This window comes from Brassica napus, chromosome C7 (genome assembly GCF_020379485.1).
Source record: "Brassica napus cultivar Da-Ae chromosome C7, Da-Ae, whole genome shotgun sequence".
In the NCBI taxonomy this organism is placed as follows: domain Eukaryota; kingdom Viridiplantae; phylum Streptophyta; class Magnoliopsida; order Brassicales; family Brassicaceae; genus Brassica; species Brassica napus.
In genome coordinates this window covers 39,400,166-39,417,019 of record NC_063450.1, presented here as the reverse complement: position 1 = coordinate 39,417,019, position 16,854 = coordinate 39,400,166, and the positions used below count along the sequence as shown (strand labels likewise).

The window sequence follows — 16,854 nt, the reverse complement described above, 5'->3', positions numbered from 1 at the left end:
GTACATTGATGGCCGAACCTAATCTATATTTATGAAGGTCGGAAGTCCCTGCTTCTTCGGCTTCCTCTGAAGGTCGGGCCTACAAGTGTATTATGGGTTTCATTAAAAAATGGGATTCATCATGTTATTTGAAAAAAAAGCTCAAGTTTGCAACAATTATGGTTTTCCTATATTGTAAACTGTTGTCGTTTAACATGAGTTCGAGTTCTTTTCATCATTGTCTCAAACAAGTCTGAGTTACAGAGTTGCGCCGTGTGTGTTCGTAATCTATTTTTTCACCGGTGAACTCTTCATGTCCTCATCTTAAATCGCTTTATCATAAATGTTCCTGATTTGTAGCCCCTTTGTAAACCCTATATATATGATTCTCATCTTTGATGAACCCAATCTGCATCTTCTAGAAAATGTTTCTCTCTGCCTCTCCAGTTTCTCAAACCGGCGTCCCGACGTCCGTCACTCAACCTTCGAGTCTCTCCGTCTTGGTCGTAGTAGTCAGAGCATAGCCTTTGGCTTCCTCAGCTTCTGGGATTCCCTGAACTTCAAGAAAGACAAGGAGTTTGTGGGAATCACGGTTCTCTTTCTTGATGAAAATGTAAGTTAATCTTCGATCTATCACACTTATTTAACATAATTATTTTAATTGATTTTCTAATTCTTTGTTGAATAATATTATTTGCAGATGCCGTGATTTATGGGTTTACTCCCGTCAGACGTGCTAATCATTACATGCCATCTTTGAAAGAAGGTTCCATTGTGAAAGTCGATCATTTTGAGGTTGCTAGGTGCTCAAGCATGTACACGATAACTGATCATCCATTCCTCATTCGTTTCATCTCACTAACCATTATTGGTGAAGTCATCACAGGTGCTCCTGAGATCAATCTCCGGTCAAGATTAGAATGTTCGACAATTGCCAAGTGATTAAGAACACAAACCTAGAAACTGGTAAACATATCATATTTGGCAGCTCAAAGCAAGATTACAATCATGCAAATTCAAGTGGAATGACATACCAACAACTGAAACTGGTAATTAGTCAACAACTTATCCCATATTTTCCTTATTCCTAAAAAATCCACTATGTTTCTGATCTATTTTTTCATCTACGCAATTTTAGCCTCTCCCAAGGATTGCATTGACTATGGTTTCTGGGAAGAAAAAGATCTTGCTCCTAAAAAAAAGACTGTGACAACCCTGTTGTAAGATTTTAGTTTGTGCAGGACAAAAAACCTATATTTCTTTTGTATTTAGTATAGTGATAGTTGTTGACAATCATTAGTCATTTGCCAATTTTTTTTTTATGCGGCATTTCAGAACTAATTTCTCCATTCCAAGCGGAACAGCAGATGGAAGCTAATTTTTCTGGAAGCTCCTCGACTTCAAGACAAATCAGAAGATAGATGTTGGTGGGAGGTTGATCAAGGGAATACTTCAGAGAAGTGAGACGACCTAGCCAGACTTCATCTTTTGTACAACCTAAGCAAAGAGTGGAACCCATAAAACACGAGAGAAGAAAAAACAAAACACGAAATTAACATATTCAGACCTTCTCTCTTGCATGTCTAACATCTGGCGCCGACGAAACTCAACACCCACGGCAGACGAAGCTGATGCAAGTAAACCTCTCATCAATCATGCTTAAAATCAATCTACGTTTTTCAATCTCACAAACAAAGAAACAATTTTACGTACATGAATCGAGAAATTAGTGCCCACATTCCCAACATACAGAAAAAGAGGAGTTGAAGTCCTAACAGTTTTCTCAGTATCAGACTAATGAGATGATTGGTAAGTGCTGTAGCTTTATATTTTTTGCTGTAGAATTTAATCTGTAGATTTATTTTCTGTAGCTTTCCTTGCTGTAGATTTCTAAAGCACTAATTTTTTGCTCTGGAAATAAAGCTCTCTACAGCCATATTTTGATTTTGCAGAGATTTTTTTGCTGTGAGTTTTTTTAAGGAAAGCAAAGCTCGATTGGTTGACATATATAGCTGTAGACTAAATTTTGGCTGTCCAGAGCATTTACAGCCCCAACCAATCATCCCCTAAACCACATATTCAAGGCCCATCTATTTTGAAACCCTAACATTTTAAAGTCATGCTTTTAAAAAAAAAATTATATTTGGCCATATTTCAGACTTTTTTGTCAACCCCAAATCATCTATAACAAAGTCCAAAAAAAAATATAAATAAAATAATTTTCTAAGTATGTAATTCTAAAAATGTTATAAATTTTTTAAAATATATTACAATTCTATTTTTTTTTTCTAAAAACAATTGGTGAAATAAGAGTAAAATTTTATTTTATTGTTATTTAAATTGTTAAATTTTTAAATCCAAATTTATTATTTTTTTCCATGCCCTATTTGATTTATATACAAACAACTACCTAAGTAAACACTGACAAGTTTCATCACCCTCAACTTTGAACATATAAGATATAAAAATATCAACATATGACTTCGTCATTCATTCTTATATCAAACTCATCAACCTATGTAATTTCCAAAGTCTCATTCATCACATTATAGACAAAAAAACAAACAAACAATAAAATCTCGTAAACAAAACTATACAACGCACCTATAATGTAGCCGACCCCGCGTGACAAAGACTGTGCACCTAGTGGAGAACAATTTTCCGCACAAAATAGCCATGAGAAAAGAAATAATAAATTTGAATCTTAAATTAAAGGAAATGAAAACTATTCATAAAACAACATCAAAATCACAAAACAAAAGAAAATCGATCATAATTTTCTAACCAAAAATGATTTGATTACAGATCAAGAAAGATGAATCAACACATACATAGTAGTCTTATGAAGTATTAAAAATGAGCCAAGTAATGCAAGACTAAGACAAATCACTGAAAAATACACTTATGAATGTCTTATGTCACATAGAGGTAATTATAAAAAACTACGCACAGTGTTCCTCTTTTCTAACCAAACGTAACGCACTCCTTGCCTCCATGCTCCTCTTTTTCATTTATCCAATGAGACTAAGCCACGTCTCAGATAACACCTTCCTCGAGTCGAGCACGCGCCTTTGAAAATATCCAGTGGTGTGCTCGCCACGATCAACCTAAGTCGGTATCCAAAATGAACGGTCACAGTGCTTCGAAGCCTTACTTGTTCTAATGATCTACGGCTCTTCTACGTAGATGAAGCTAAACCTCACATCTACAAATGTGCACACGTCGGTAATCTCGTGTGTTTATATAATTTGTGCGAAAAATATAATTAATTTAAAAATTAATTTTCAGACATAATCAATCTTCATCGATTAGTTCGCTCCGTCCCTCACTGTCTCTCACCGCGAAAAATGTCGTCCGGTTTAATCGGAAGATTAGTCGGAACCAAACCGTCGCGATTAACCACCGCAGCAAGGTTGATCCCGTCGCGATGCACAGCCTCCGTAACCGAACCGGAACCAAAAGCGTCCTCTGGCGGCGGAAAACCATCGAACTTCAAAACTTTCCAGATCTACCGATGGAACCCCGACAACCCTAGCAAGCCTGAGCTCCAAGACTACAAGATCGACCTCAAAGACTGCGGCCCCATGGTTCTCGACGCCTTGATCAAAATCAAGAACGAGATGGATCCGTCTCTCACCTTCCGCCGCTCGTGCCGAGAAGGGATCTGCGGCTCGTGCGCGATGAACATCGACGGGTGCAACGGGCTCGCGTGTCTGACGAAGATCGAGGAGGGAGCCAAGGAGACGACGATCACTCCCTTGCCTCACATGTTCGTGATCAAGGATCTGGTGGTGGACATGACTAACTTTTATAATCAGTACAAGAGTATTGAGCCGTGGCTGAAGAGGAAGAACCCTCCGTCTGAGCCTGGGAAGGAGATTCTGCAGAGTAAGAAGGATAGGGCTAAGCTTGATGGGATGTATGAGTGTATTCTCTGCGCTTGTTGTAGCACGTCTTGTCCTAGTTACTGGTGGAACCCTGAGTCTTACCTTGGCCCTGCCGCTTTGCTACATGCCAATAGGTATGTGAAACAAGTTATAGTATTGCTCGTTGGGATGATTCGTAGTAGATGTCTTGTTGTTAGCTGCGTTAGATAAAAGTTTTGATCTTTGGATGTGTTTGTAACATTGTGAAGGTGGATAAGCGACAGTCGTGATGAGTACACTAAGGAAAGACTTGAGGCTATTGACGATGAGTTCAAGCTTTACCGTTGTCATACGATCTTGAACTGTGCTCGTGCTTGTCCTAAGGGTTTGAACCCGGGCAAACAGATCGCGCACATTAAGCAACTTCAGCGTTGAAGTATTGTTGTGCGGTCACAGTTAATGTTTGAAGCTAATAAATCTTCACGAAGTTTGATTCATTATTGTATTGTTGTTGCCGAGTATTAGCACCTGTGAAAGAAACTCTTTTGGCAAGTTTTCCAAAGTAGATGAGCTTTGTGGTTGTATCTTGCTGAAAAATCTCTCTTTTAAGTAATAAAACTGAAGAACAACTTAAGTTCTCATCTACTTATCATCTACTTTTTTGTGTTCCATCTGCATTGTCTTTTATAAAAAACATTAAATGTACTTGTGTCGACACATGACCGCAACGTGATAGATTAACATAGCTTATCCATAGAAAAGTTCACATCAGTAATATGGTGATTCAACATCCTTGGTGTATGATTGACTGTATAAGTATAGCTGCAAGTACTGGCACAAAAGAAGAAAGATGTCACCGACAAATGTAGCTATGTTCTTTGTCTCTTTGGTCATTATTAGCACAGCAACTGATGTTGCTCCAGGAACCGAACAGTTTCAGTCCTTACTAAGTTCTCAGGAACATGAGAAGCCTCAGTTTCTTACTGTGAGAGGTACTATTATAGTTCCTAATACAAGTTTTAAAACCAAAGATAAGTTGAGGGAACTTGAGAGAATGATCTTGTACTTGTAGTTTAACATTAGTTTTGTTGTTGCTCTTCATGTGCAGGATGCAACAACGATTGTGAAACATCTTGCTGTGACTGCAACATAGAGATTCAGCCTCCGATTTGTGTCCAGTGTTGCCTGATTTGAGCTTTGTGTGGACAGTTTTATATATATATATATATATATATATATATATATATCTGTTTGTTCACATTCCTTACTCATACTTGGCTTTAGCCCATTTCTTTATTTGGCACAGCTCAATTTAGGTATTAATGACTTGTGCCAAGTATGAACTATAATGTCAACAACCTCGAATCTTTTTTTAAATTCATCACTCTGTTATTGCCTTATCATTTCAAGATAAATGAATTGTCAAATGATTTAACATTTGCACGTTATCTATATACAACAACTCATTAACTTGACCTACAAACTACTCTTTTGGATCTTTACGCTAAGACCTTTTTGAGCATATTCCTTCTTCCATTAAAGGCTCCTTGGCTTTTATATATCCCTCAAGGCTTAACTTCCAATTCAAAGTGCTTCCCTTTTTCTTTCTTTAAAATGAGACGAGAAGGTCGGCAACATGGTATTGTCCGAACTTACCGGATTCTTCCACCGCCGCTTAATCCAAGGCTGGTCAACTCTGCAACTCCATCCACATCCTCAGCAGTTTTTACCAAATTGCCATCGAAACCGACCAGAGCTCACAGGAGAATATGGTATGGCCAGGTGCATTGGCTGAGATCAAACGACATGGCTTCTTCGTCCAGCTACAAACTCCTCACTTGTCGTATCATTACCAGACCCGGGACCAGATCCGTTTTGGATCTTGCCGGTTTATCTGAACTTAATGGTAATGGCGACGATTTTAAAGAAGACAAAGGAGGAGAAGCTGAAGATGAAATGACAAATAGAGAGAATGGACATAATAGCGACAAAGAAGATGGCGGGGATGTTGATGAAAGCATGAGTTTTTACGATGTGGGGATAATGATGGAACATGTGTTAGATCACGATGACGATGAAGAAGAAGAAGATGGTTGGTGTTTGGTCTGAAAAAAAGGAAGTAATGATCATGTCTCTCTCACGTGGATCAGCTTTTTTTTTTTCTTTTGCATATTCAAGTGAATGTAATTCGATTCTTTATGTAAAGTTAATCCAATCCCTTCTTCATCAACAAGAGCCAGTTTAAAGATAAAGATTCAGACCAAAAAGAGAAATTAAAGTTGTATTTTCATTACATAAGTAGATAGAAATCAAAAGTAAAACAAAAGAAGCTAGTTCTAGCGTTTCTTCTTCTTCTTCCTAATGCGCTCAGACTCTTTTAAACAGGTGATAAAAGGGTGTAATCGGTGCCATCTACGTGATGAAATCGCTAAGTAGCTTGATCGAACTATGAACTCAATCTTTTTATTTCTCCCATTTGCCATTTTGGCAGACTTGTGTAGAGCTGCTTCCTTCAAAGTTGTATTCTTTCATCTTCTTTGTCTTTATTATGATTCTCTTACATTTTTTGGCTTCAAACAAAGACACATAAACTGCTTCTTCTTCTCTGTCTTTCTCTGCACCACACACACCATATAAATGAGAAACATCTCTCTTCTTTTTAATTTAACCATGAGATTTCAATTGACAAGAATTAAAAAAAAAAAATCTTACCATGTTCTGATTCTGATCTCTAGTTTTAGCATTACCAATGAAACAGCTGGAGGTATAACAAATAATCAAAACCAGTTAAAGAAAGTCAATACCAAGAGAAGTAAGGAGGAAAGCACACACAAAGAGTGTGACTTACTTCAAGAAACTGAATTTCTGGCGTTGAACCCCTGAACTCTGGATCATCATCGGTCTTTCACTGCATTTGTATTAACATAAAAAAACAATCAGAAAAAGAGTAAAATAATTTGCATACAAATCTGTGTTTACTTTTACATAAGAAAGAAACCACAAACCTTGTTTTATCTGATGAAGCAATCTCTATAGGTTTAGCAGGAGGGATTGTTTTCTCCAGAGACAATCTAAACACCGGTTTGTTCTTGGTCTTCACTTTCTCCTTTTCACCCACAGAACAATCCTCTTCTTCATCTTTCTGCTTCTTCTTCTTCTCTTCCAATGGACGATCCACAACAACAAGAACCTCCTCTTTGTTCCTTTCAAGTAGTTCTTCCTCTGGTAGCAAACTCAACGGAGGCTGTGTCTCCAAAGTGTGAAGCAAGACTTCAGCAGGCGTGACCGTTGGTTGTTCTTCCGTTGCAGCTTTCTTGGCTTCGGCTATTCGCTTGTAGTGAGCTTCGAAGAAAGCTTTCTTCTGAGCAACGGAGCCAGGACGAGAGTACTTCTCAGCTTCTTCAACGTACTTCTTGTGCGAAAAGGTTGACCATTTGCCCCATTCGAGATTCTCTGACATGAATTTCCCAAATGATATTGATTGGCTAAGCGCATGGATCGTGTTATCCTGCAAACATCAGAAAGATCAAAAATCCAAATTTGGAAACTTTCATATTTTTTTTGGTTTCTTAAAGAGATTTTGTAACGGAAAAATAACAGATTTGAACTTTCATCAGACAACATAGCTTGGAGACTAGTGTTTGTTTTATGCAAGAAGAACAAAACTTTATGTTCTGTTTTCCCCGGAAAATACATAAAGTTCGAGAGAAGATATCATAAAGGTTGAATTTTTCCTCGTGGGGATTCACCAGACAAATTTATAAATATTTTCCGGGAAAATTTGTCGTTACAATAAAAAAGACAGAGCTTTTTTTTAAAAAAACAGAGGAATCAATAAATCGAAGATTAAATAAAGAAAACAAACCTCATGAGAATCGGAACGGGTAATAGGAGCTGCGAAGGAACACGAATGAGCTAGAACTGCAGATTCTCCCATTTTTTGTGAAGCTTCAGATTAATCTTCTATCTACACCCCAGAAAATGAAGAACCGAAACTAGAAGAAGCTTTGTTTTTTATATTATTATTCAGCTCCAGACATATATTTATCTGTGGATAGTGTTTTCTCGTCGTCAAAAAAAACTTCTCTTGAATTTCAAAATTCGAAAGGGAAAATGTCTTTCTCTCTGTCGTTGAAAGGGAACTCAAGATTTTCTCTCGAACACATGAGGTGCGGAAGAATATGTTTAGATCCGGGTCCCACGAGCAAGGAGAAGATAAAATCAAAACATAAATAACTTATAATAATTTCAGTGTTTTTTGAGGATAGGAATGAAAAATGGGACTCGAATTATAAAAAAACTTGAAGAAATTATTTATTTATGTTTGTTCAAAAAAAAAGAAGAAGAAATTATTTATAATTTGGTCGTTGAAATTGAAGTGGTTGAGAATTGAAGCGAAAGGAACGAAAGTAATACTTCTTTTTTTTTGTAAAAAGGTAATACTTTTTCTTGTGAGAAAGGAAAAACAACTGAGAAATTCCTAAACTCGGTCTTCGCTGATTTCGAGTCTTGTAAATTTTAAATATTTTTAATTAATATGAAACGTTATATTTTTAGATTTTTATTAATTAAGGCATCAAAATGAAAATCAAATCGATGAAAATGGGGAAGAATTAAATCCACGATTTCCTCTATATATACGATGGACGTTGGTCGTTCCTTATACAACTTTGTAGTATTAGACTATAGCAATCTTTTGGCAAAAGTTCGGAATAATACAATTGTGTCGTGCTTGTCTAAATATATTAATATCTGGTATTATTGAAAGTGGTATTCTAATTAAAGTTCATAGTTGCCAAATTAAACATAAAAAATCAAGTCAGTGAAGCAAACAATACTGCATTTTTCACACAAAAATACACTCTTTCCATTACACAAACATATTTTTTTTTCATTTCTTTATACATATTAAAACCTATTAAATTTATATCGTAAATGCATATTTTTCATGATTATCAATTTTAATATAAAAGTAATAGTAATCCAATAAACTTAATTAATTTTTAAGAATTTATTATTATCAAATAACATAAAAATTATGTATTTGTGAAACAAAAATTTCCCAAAAATTTGTTTTATTTTTGTGGAACGGAGTAAGTATGAGTTTTATATGTTTTACTTCGAAAAATGCTCTAGTATAATTTTGTTTTGAACATTAATGCTCTGGTATAATTTGCTAGGGTTATAAACCTTTGTTCTAAAATCTAAAATCCATGTACTTCGCCTAAAAACATATGAATTGTATTTATTTTCTTTCGATCGTTGGAGGTAATAAAAGTGGATGAAGTAACACGTATCAACGTTGGTATGTACAACCGTTTTGGAATATTTTGTAAAACACCGAAATGACACTTCAACCATCACAGAAGGCAACACTATTCCATCATTTTTTCTTTGCAGTTATTGGTTTAGTGATTGGTTTCAATGATATTTACTTAGTTCAATGGCTATAAAATAAAATATTCAACAAGTAGCGACCAGCGAGTGATGTCCACCTTATGTGTTATTACACCCAATTGAATTTCTTAAGAACTTTTGGAAATCTAAGTTATTTTAAAACAAGATAATATATGCACTCTCTAAAATTATAAAATATGCGTTGAAAGAAATAATTTATGCCAAAATATATGTGTAGGAAATATCTGATAGCTCAAAAATATAAAATTAAATTGACACTTGACAATGAAGCTTTTGACATACAAAGCAAAAAATATAGTACTCCCACTGTTCCTAAAAATAAGATTTTATAAAGTGTTCAGGTTTATTAAGAATTCAATAAATGTTTATAATTTATTTATTTTTTACTTTATTATACACTTTCCAATAATTTTTCACCAATGAAATTTAATCAATTCAAATATTTTCATTTAATGTTTTTTAAAAGTATAAAAAATACCTTAAACGTATAGAAAATCTATCTTTGTGGAACAAGTAAAAAATTTAAAACATCTTACTTTCGGGAATGGAAAGAGTATCACCGAGCGCTTGATGTACACTATTCATATAAAAGTTACCGAGAATCGTTTCTTAATATGCAAGAAGAGTTGAAAGTAAGAAAAGATCAATATCTATATCTATATATATATAATAATGTCTGCCTCTCTCCTGGGCTGCCACCTAGGATCCAGGTCAAAAAGTCGTTCAACCTGCTGCTGACACGTGTCAAATTTTTAAACCCAACGAGTTTCGTTTCTGATCATTTTTTATTTGGGCTCGACATATGCTCTAAGTGTTATTTGTTACGGGCCTGTTTTGAAATCAAATGAAGCCCATATGTAGAGTCAAGAGTTAAATACTTTTCTAGACTCGGCCCCTAACCATCGTCGAGGTTAACTCGGCCCCTAACCATCGTCGAAGTTCTTCATCTCTTCATTTCACCGGCGACCAAAACCTTCGAACGTTACGGAATCAGTCTGGATTGAAGCGTCATCTTTAAAGCGCTCTCAGTAACAATAACATCTCCAATGACTTCCTCCCTCTGGATCTTCAACTATAAAAAGGTATGACTAACCCATGAAATTCATCTGTTTTTATTGTGATCACATACGTCCTTCCATGTTCTCAGATTCTACTCATCCGGTAAACAATAATTTTTACATGTGTCCTTCATCATGCTTCATTTGATTTTAGATTCTTATAATTGTTATTCTCTAATTTAGAGCTCTGGGTTTGAGACAGAGTCTGGATTCAAATAGTAAATCCGTAAGGAGATTTGATGAGAGATAGTTACCATGTCTATTTTAGTTTGGTTTAATGTTTTCTTTTGATTTTGCTTATCAGGAAAGAACTTTGGAGTGGAGATTTGACAAGAGAATTGAGTGGCAACACGACAGAGAGTCAAGATACAGATGTTAACTAAACTGAATGTGATTTTTATGTTCATACTTCTTTGAATTTAGTTTATGTTCATTTAATGTTTTCTTCTGATTTAGATTCCCAGGCTGGAAAAATGGATCTGAGAGCGAGTGGATCCACATGGAGATCAAAATCCAAATCAGAAGCCAAGGATTCTTATGAATAAAGATAAGAAGAGATGCGAGAGACGTGACCAACAGTTTCTCCAACAAAAGCCAAAGATATCAAATAATTACGCGGAGGAGGACATGTCCATGAAGCTACATTAGAGAAGATATGTGGAAAAATATCAAGGAAATAAAATTACAAGAAGCGAAACTAAAGGCTGGCCAGTAGAAGAAATCCCACTCTAAACAGGTTGGAACAAAAAAAAACATCAAGGTTAGAGTTTTCATCAAGAGCATCTATAAAATGTGGAGTTAGAGCTATTTCTGACGGAGAGCTCGAACTTTTGATGGAAGCAGTAGATGGAGGAATGAGAACGTAAGGCTTTGCAGTAGTGAAATAACTGACTCGATCCTCAAAAGGATTTTAGAGATGCAGTGGTTGAGATGATCATGGAATATGGTATCAACCACCCAGAAGAACTCAAGCAGGTTCACAGATGTTATACCAGTAAAAAAAAACATGATCCAGCGAAAGTTTATTATTATCAAAAGAACATTTTAGGATCATCATCAGCTTACGTTCAAATCATGGATATTGGTTAAAGTAGTGTAAAGCTTATATGATTTTTTCCCAACATCAGTAAAATTAATTAAATAACTTGATTGTATGAGTCAAACTTTTCTTATGATTTCAAAATATCTCAACTTTGAAACTCGAACAATAACAAGAGATAATATATATGAAAATAGTTATACATGAACATTAGAACTATCAAGAATTAAACCTTTTTTATACTGAAACATTGGTTGGATGGAAAAAATCATGCAGATTAATCATTAATTGTTAATTGTGTGATTAAAAATAAAATATGCAACAGAGATTATAAAAAAAATCAAATTCCCAAAAAATACCTTTACGCAAAAGCAGATGATTTTAAATATTCGGATCTATTATCAAATTATTTTTTCGACTTTAGTTATAATATTGTGAAAAAACTGAAGATAAACTATTAATTACTTTGTACATAAATTTTCGGTTTCACAAGAGGAAATATGTGAATCTTAGAAATCACATGCATATAAAACAAATAAACAATAATATTTTCTAAATCTAATTTAATACATGTTATAAATTAGCATAGCAATCACTTAAAAAATATGTTATAAAATCAAATAATATATTAAATGATATGAATAGAAGACTATTTCTAAATGCATAAAATCAAAATATTATCATAATATGATTTGACTCAAATGAAAATATCAAACAACCTGTAAAACATGCCTGATAATTTAAGAACGTCTCAAAGTTTTATAAAAAAAACTTATGACTCAAATGGGTTTAAAATCTGTATAGGAAGTGAATGTAGATATAATTGCACAATCTAGGAAGGGATGCAGCTCGCTTTCGTATCAACGTAATGGCAGGTTTTTATCATCTAATTATATTATACTTAGTGGCCACCAAAACCAACATGGAGGTTTTGTGAGAAATGGTTATGGCAGAGACCAAGCTGGTGGTGGCAAAAGGAATAAAGGTGGCCCAGTTAGAGATTGTCGTGTCTAAAAGTAAGATTAGAAAATGGAAAAAGCTCTAACATGGTATTAGAAAAAACGTGTAGACAACAATAGGTGAACACACTCCTAACTTTCTAGGGAAGTTGGAGCTAAAGCCTTTGTTGCTCAGACTTGCGCAGTAATATTTTTCATAGTTCTATTTTTTCATAATTCAGTGACTATATGAGAGTTGTTTCTGATTGAGTCGGAGCTTAGAGTCTGCAAGGAGTGTTTTCTTATGCAAGGAAATAATTCCTAAACTTTGCAATGGGTGTACGATAGGTGAAGACGACCAGCTATTTTCTTATGCAAGGAAGATAGGAATAATTCCATCTCCATCAGTAGCTTAACTCGCTTCACAATCAAGATATTGTGGTTACAGTTGTTTATCTAATGAATAAGCAAATAAAAACCAAGTAAAACATGAACATGTTCTTTCTATTAGGTACTAACCCATGAATATGTTTTTTTCTAATCTGATATAAGATATTTAGCATTATGTTTGTAGAATATAAGTTTTATGAGATCAATGTTAAAAATTAGTTTCTAAAAATTAATCAGCACCGTTTTAGAAAAATTAATCAATTTCATATATAACTTACAAAAAAATAACATAAAAAGTAGTGAAAATTGTTATAATATAGTTAAAACTAATGTTACATGTAATTGAGAATAAATTAACCATTTAAAAAAAAAATACATTAAAATTGTTTTTAATGGTAAAATAAGTATATTTTTTTAAGTATTGTGAACATAAAATGCAAGGTTAAATGAGGCAATATTTTAAAATATATTTAACTACAATTACAAATCAAAACATGTTAGAAACATGAACAAATGCCAATCATAGATTTTTTAAAAGAAAATATAACCAGAAAATCACGTAAACCTCATCTAACCTATATAATATTTTATACGCCACAACCTTTTAATATCAACATAACCATCAAAATAAATATAATAAATCTTAATATATATAAAATCCCTCAACGCTCAAACATTCTTAAAAACTATACATTTTTTAGACACTTCTCTTACAAATACTAACATAAAACACATGCCGATAAAAATATATAATAATATATTTATATATATTACACGTAAATTATATTACGGGCGGACAGCCTTAGTATTAATATATTTTAGTGTGTTTGACGTTTTGCAGAATATTCGTGGTTTTATTAATCACGTCTAATGAGAGTACTTAAGAGCCCAATGTATATAATGTAGTCACGCACTCGCGCTTTATAGTTAGCTAGTTAGTTACTACGGGCTGAATGTCGGGCACGAGCAAACAGCTGCCAACATGTAATATGGAATGCGACCTAAATATCTAACACCATATAACCATTTATGCAGGTTCAGATGGGCTATTGTTAAGACCCACATGATTTTAACTCCAGAGTAAAAGACCAGCGTTAGAACTATTTGTGTTCCCTAACTCTGGAACAAGACAACAATATTGATTTCATGTCTCTGCGCAAGTTGAACAAAGTTTTAGAACACATTGATCAGAATCATTTCCTTCTGGGAGGAGGTTCGCGGCTGAGATGATGCTTTTGGAGAGTCTTGATATAGTTTCTCATGAGACCAAACTTATTGCTACCAAGCTCGTAGAAATAATCCCATGGATATATCCCTGTTCTATGCAAGTCATCAAACACTAACCTGAATCCTCAAACAAAGATTTAGCACCAGACTCGTTAAGTTACAGGCTAAAAAAAAAAAAAAGTTTATCTTTGATGACTAAGTTACATGACATAGCGGGATTTGTAAGTTACCTTACGCCATAATTTCCCACCGGCTCTGCAGACATGATTCCTACATACCGCCTTCCAGATATCACCTGATTTGAAAACAAAAACGAAACTGTTTAGGCCAAAGAAAAAATCACCAAGACTTGATGTCATAGTGTTAAGAGTAAAGCATACAGAATACAAGGCCTTGTACCGTTTAGAATATATGTTTGATTAGTCACAGAATTAATGGACTAGTAAGTAACCATCAGACCAAAGACACTCATTGCTAAGATACTTAAGAGATTGCGGTTACAATAAGAACCGTGTCAATAAGAAGTGCCATAACCGTGTCCGCATCCATTGGAATCAATATCATTGCAGGTCTATTAAACTTATACTTCAAAAGACATCATCTTTTTCGAAACCCACCAATACAGATAGAGCAGCAAACTAGTAATCATAAAGAAGGGAAACAACAACACAACATATTAGTTAACCGTAGTCTCATCTAGAATTGCTATTTACTAGAATCCATATAAAACCAAGTACACGTTAGGAGTAAGAACAACAAGCTAGTGGTCATAAACAATAAGCCAAAAAACAAACAAAGCAACATCCAAATGCTAATGTGATTATCATAGGCAGCTATATCACATTATTAAGACAAGATATCACAAGTCTATGTCCTAACATTAAAGACTTGTGTACTAAAAATCATGTGGCTCAGAACCATCTTTTGTTGTATAAATAGATATCACCTTGTCACCACCGATTGATCTGACTTTCCCATCAGCAGCTGGACTATTGACTCTCAGAAACTCTGAAGAGAATTTGAACTTGGTGCCATCTGCATATTCTACCGCAACCTTAAAGATTGATATTCGAAAAAAATCCGCCTCCGATTATCACAACCGAACCATAATATTTTCCCTGAGAAAACACAGCGAAGCAGAGCTTACGTGTTTGGGAGATACAATAGAGAATCCTGAGAGCTTTGGAACAGTGACATCGCTTGTGCCATGGATTCGCCGGCCAATCAATCTCGTAGTCGCAAACATTTCTTGTTCCCGCGATCGCCAGAGACGACGACTCTTGCTCCTCCAATCATTCTCACTCTGCTAAAAGCCTTAACCGTATTTATTGAGCCCAGTTAAAGGCCCTTTGGGCTGAATTGTATCTATGTTTTACAATAATTGAAAACGACATCGCATGACTTTAAGTTTTATGCTGGCTGTAGTTTTAATTTGTTTTGCTATAGAAATATTTGCAAAGACATTGAAAGCATTAAATAAAAGTTGTAAAAAAATGGATTTCTAAAGTTAAAATATTTCTTTTTCTAAATTTTCTGTTCTAGATTCATTTTTTTTCAAAGTTAAAGCATGATTTTGCTTAACAAAATAGCTTTAGAAACAACAAAAATGGTTGTCCACATTCCACAACATCTTGAACTCTCGCCAATCAACCCCAAAGATAAGAAAGTCTAGATCAAGGGTCCAAGGCCGGGGTTGAGTACTCCTATTTAAGTTGGTTCTTCTGTAAAGGCATTTGCTATTCTCTCCCACTGTTCCAACTCTCAGTCAAATCACCTATCTTCATAAACAATGACACGTTAACTTTAATTAACCTAATCGAATTATTATATTAACATTGATAATTCTATTTATTATATTGGCAGGTATGTGTATGTGTATGTGTTTGCTATTTTGGAAGGATTTCTCTGTCTTTTGAAGAAGCAAGGAAGCACATAAGGATTGATTTAATGTTTTTTACATCACCAATTCTCTATATTTTCATACATCTTTAATTAGTTATGTAATTTTTCGAGTTACCTCTAGATTTACTATGTTTTTATGTCAGTAATTTTTTGACCACAATAAATCTCATTATTTTCTCTTTGTCTTGGTTTGATTAGCTCAGTGTTCTTTCCATTGTGTTTTCTCTTAACTTTAACCTCTCGGATTTGCAGAGAAATGGGAAAGCGACACAATTACATAGAGGATAAAAGAAAGGTCGATGAGGATGAGGAAATGAATCAACTAGTTGAACAAGTATTTCCTTATTTCTTTTTTTTTTCATTCTAGTTTGTTTGCATTATTCATTTTCTTATTCAATATAATATTTTTTTTAGTTTTCAGGAGTTGTCATAAAATCAATTCAGAAATTATCAGACTTAAAAAACGTTAGAATATTTGACTGAAAAAGAAAAAAGTTAGAAAGAGAAAGACACACACTGTGTGTTCAACAAATACTACAACTGAGTCTTACTGATGAGGTAAACACATAGATCTTCAACACCTTTTTTTTGTTTGTAATGTATTATGAGATATTTTTGTTGTGGAGACAAAAACTGCATGTGAGTCATTGCTTTGTCAACATGATAATATTTAGTTTTGATTGTCTGCTTTTTTTACTATCTTTATTTGCTAAAATTATCCTCTTTATTTGCTAAAATTATCCTTTTTATTTTTAATCATAGACATTAGGAATTTTTTTCCAGTTGTGTACGTGTATTGGTAGAAATTGTTATATATAACTATCTTTGCTATGCAAAATTTGTGCATGGCTACTGGATAGTTTCTTAAGATAATTTTCAAATCATAGCATTACATTTTCATATGACCAAAATCATAACATTACATGAAAAATCTAAGAAGAAATTATTAATAGATGAAATTTGAGATGTTTTAGAATCTTAACATTTTATTGATTTAGAGTTATGAATTTTTTAAATCTTAAAAACCCACTATTAAA

At 34.1% G+C, this 16,854-nt stretch overlaps 4 protein-coding genes and 1 long non-coding RNA gene across 5 annotated transcripts; 3 read left to right on the top strand and 2 right to left on the bottom strand.

Annotated features, from left to right (window-relative positions):
- Window positions 1–3,224: 3,224 nt before the first annotated feature.
- On the top strand, window positions 3,225–4,490 carry LOC106349257 (succinate dehydrogenase [ubiquinone] iron-sulfur subunit 1, mitochondrial). The gene is made up of 2 exons (XM_013789194.3): window positions 3,225–4,000; window positions 4,115–4,490. The coding sequence occupies exons 1-2, from the start codon at window positions 3,327–3,329 to the stop codon at window positions 4,278–4,280; spliced, it is 840 nt and encodes a 279-aa protein (XP_013644648.3). The 5' UTR covers window positions 3,225–3,326; the 3' UTR covers window positions 4,281–4,490.
- A 166-nt stretch (window positions 4,491–4,656) lies between these two features.
- On the top strand, window positions 4,657–6,529 carry LOC111208200. The gene is made up of 2 exons (XM_022707039.2): window positions 4,657–4,837; window positions 4,954–6,529. The coding sequence occupies exon 2, from the start codon at window positions 5,460–5,462 to the stop codon at window positions 5,952–5,954; it is 495 nt and encodes a 164-aa protein (XP_022562760.1). The 5' UTR covers window positions 4,657–4,837; window positions 4,954–5,459; the 3' UTR covers window positions 5,955–6,529.
- LOC106349258 (protein WVD2-like 7) lies at window positions 6,024–8,126 on the bottom strand. The gene is made up of 5 exons (XM_013789196.3): window positions 7,711–8,126; window positions 6,851–7,353; window positions 6,694–6,753; window positions 6,558–6,603; window positions 6,024–6,460 (listed from the first exon to the last, which is right to left on the bottom strand). Exons 1-5 carry the CDS (start codon window positions 7,780–7,782, stop codon window positions 6,392–6,394), a joined length of 750 nt encoding a protein of 249 aa, XP_013644650.2. The 5' UTR covers window positions 7,783–8,126; the 3' UTR covers window positions 6,024–6,391.
- A 203-nt stretch (window positions 8,127–8,329) lies between these two features.
- LOC106404535 lies at window positions 8,330–11,475 on the top strand. The gene is made up of 2 exons (XR_007325906.1): window positions 8,330–10,345; window positions 10,626–11,475. It is a non-coding gene; the product is annotated as an uncharacterized LOC106404535 (long non-coding RNA).
- Window positions 11,476–13,694: 2,219 nt separating this feature from the next.
- Window positions 13,695–15,239, bottom strand: LOC111207674. The gene is made up of 4 exons (XM_022705932.2): window positions 15,063–15,239; window positions 14,862–14,969; window positions 14,146–14,210; window positions 13,695–14,032 (listed from the first exon to the last, which is right to left on the bottom strand). Exons 1-4 carry the CDS (start codon window positions 15,159–15,161, stop codon window positions 13,882–13,884), a joined length of 423 nt encoding a protein of 140 aa, XP_022561653.1. The 5' UTR covers window positions 15,162–15,239; the 3' UTR covers window positions 13,695–13,881.
- Between the last annotated feature and the right edge of the window lie 1,615 nt (window positions 15,240–16,854).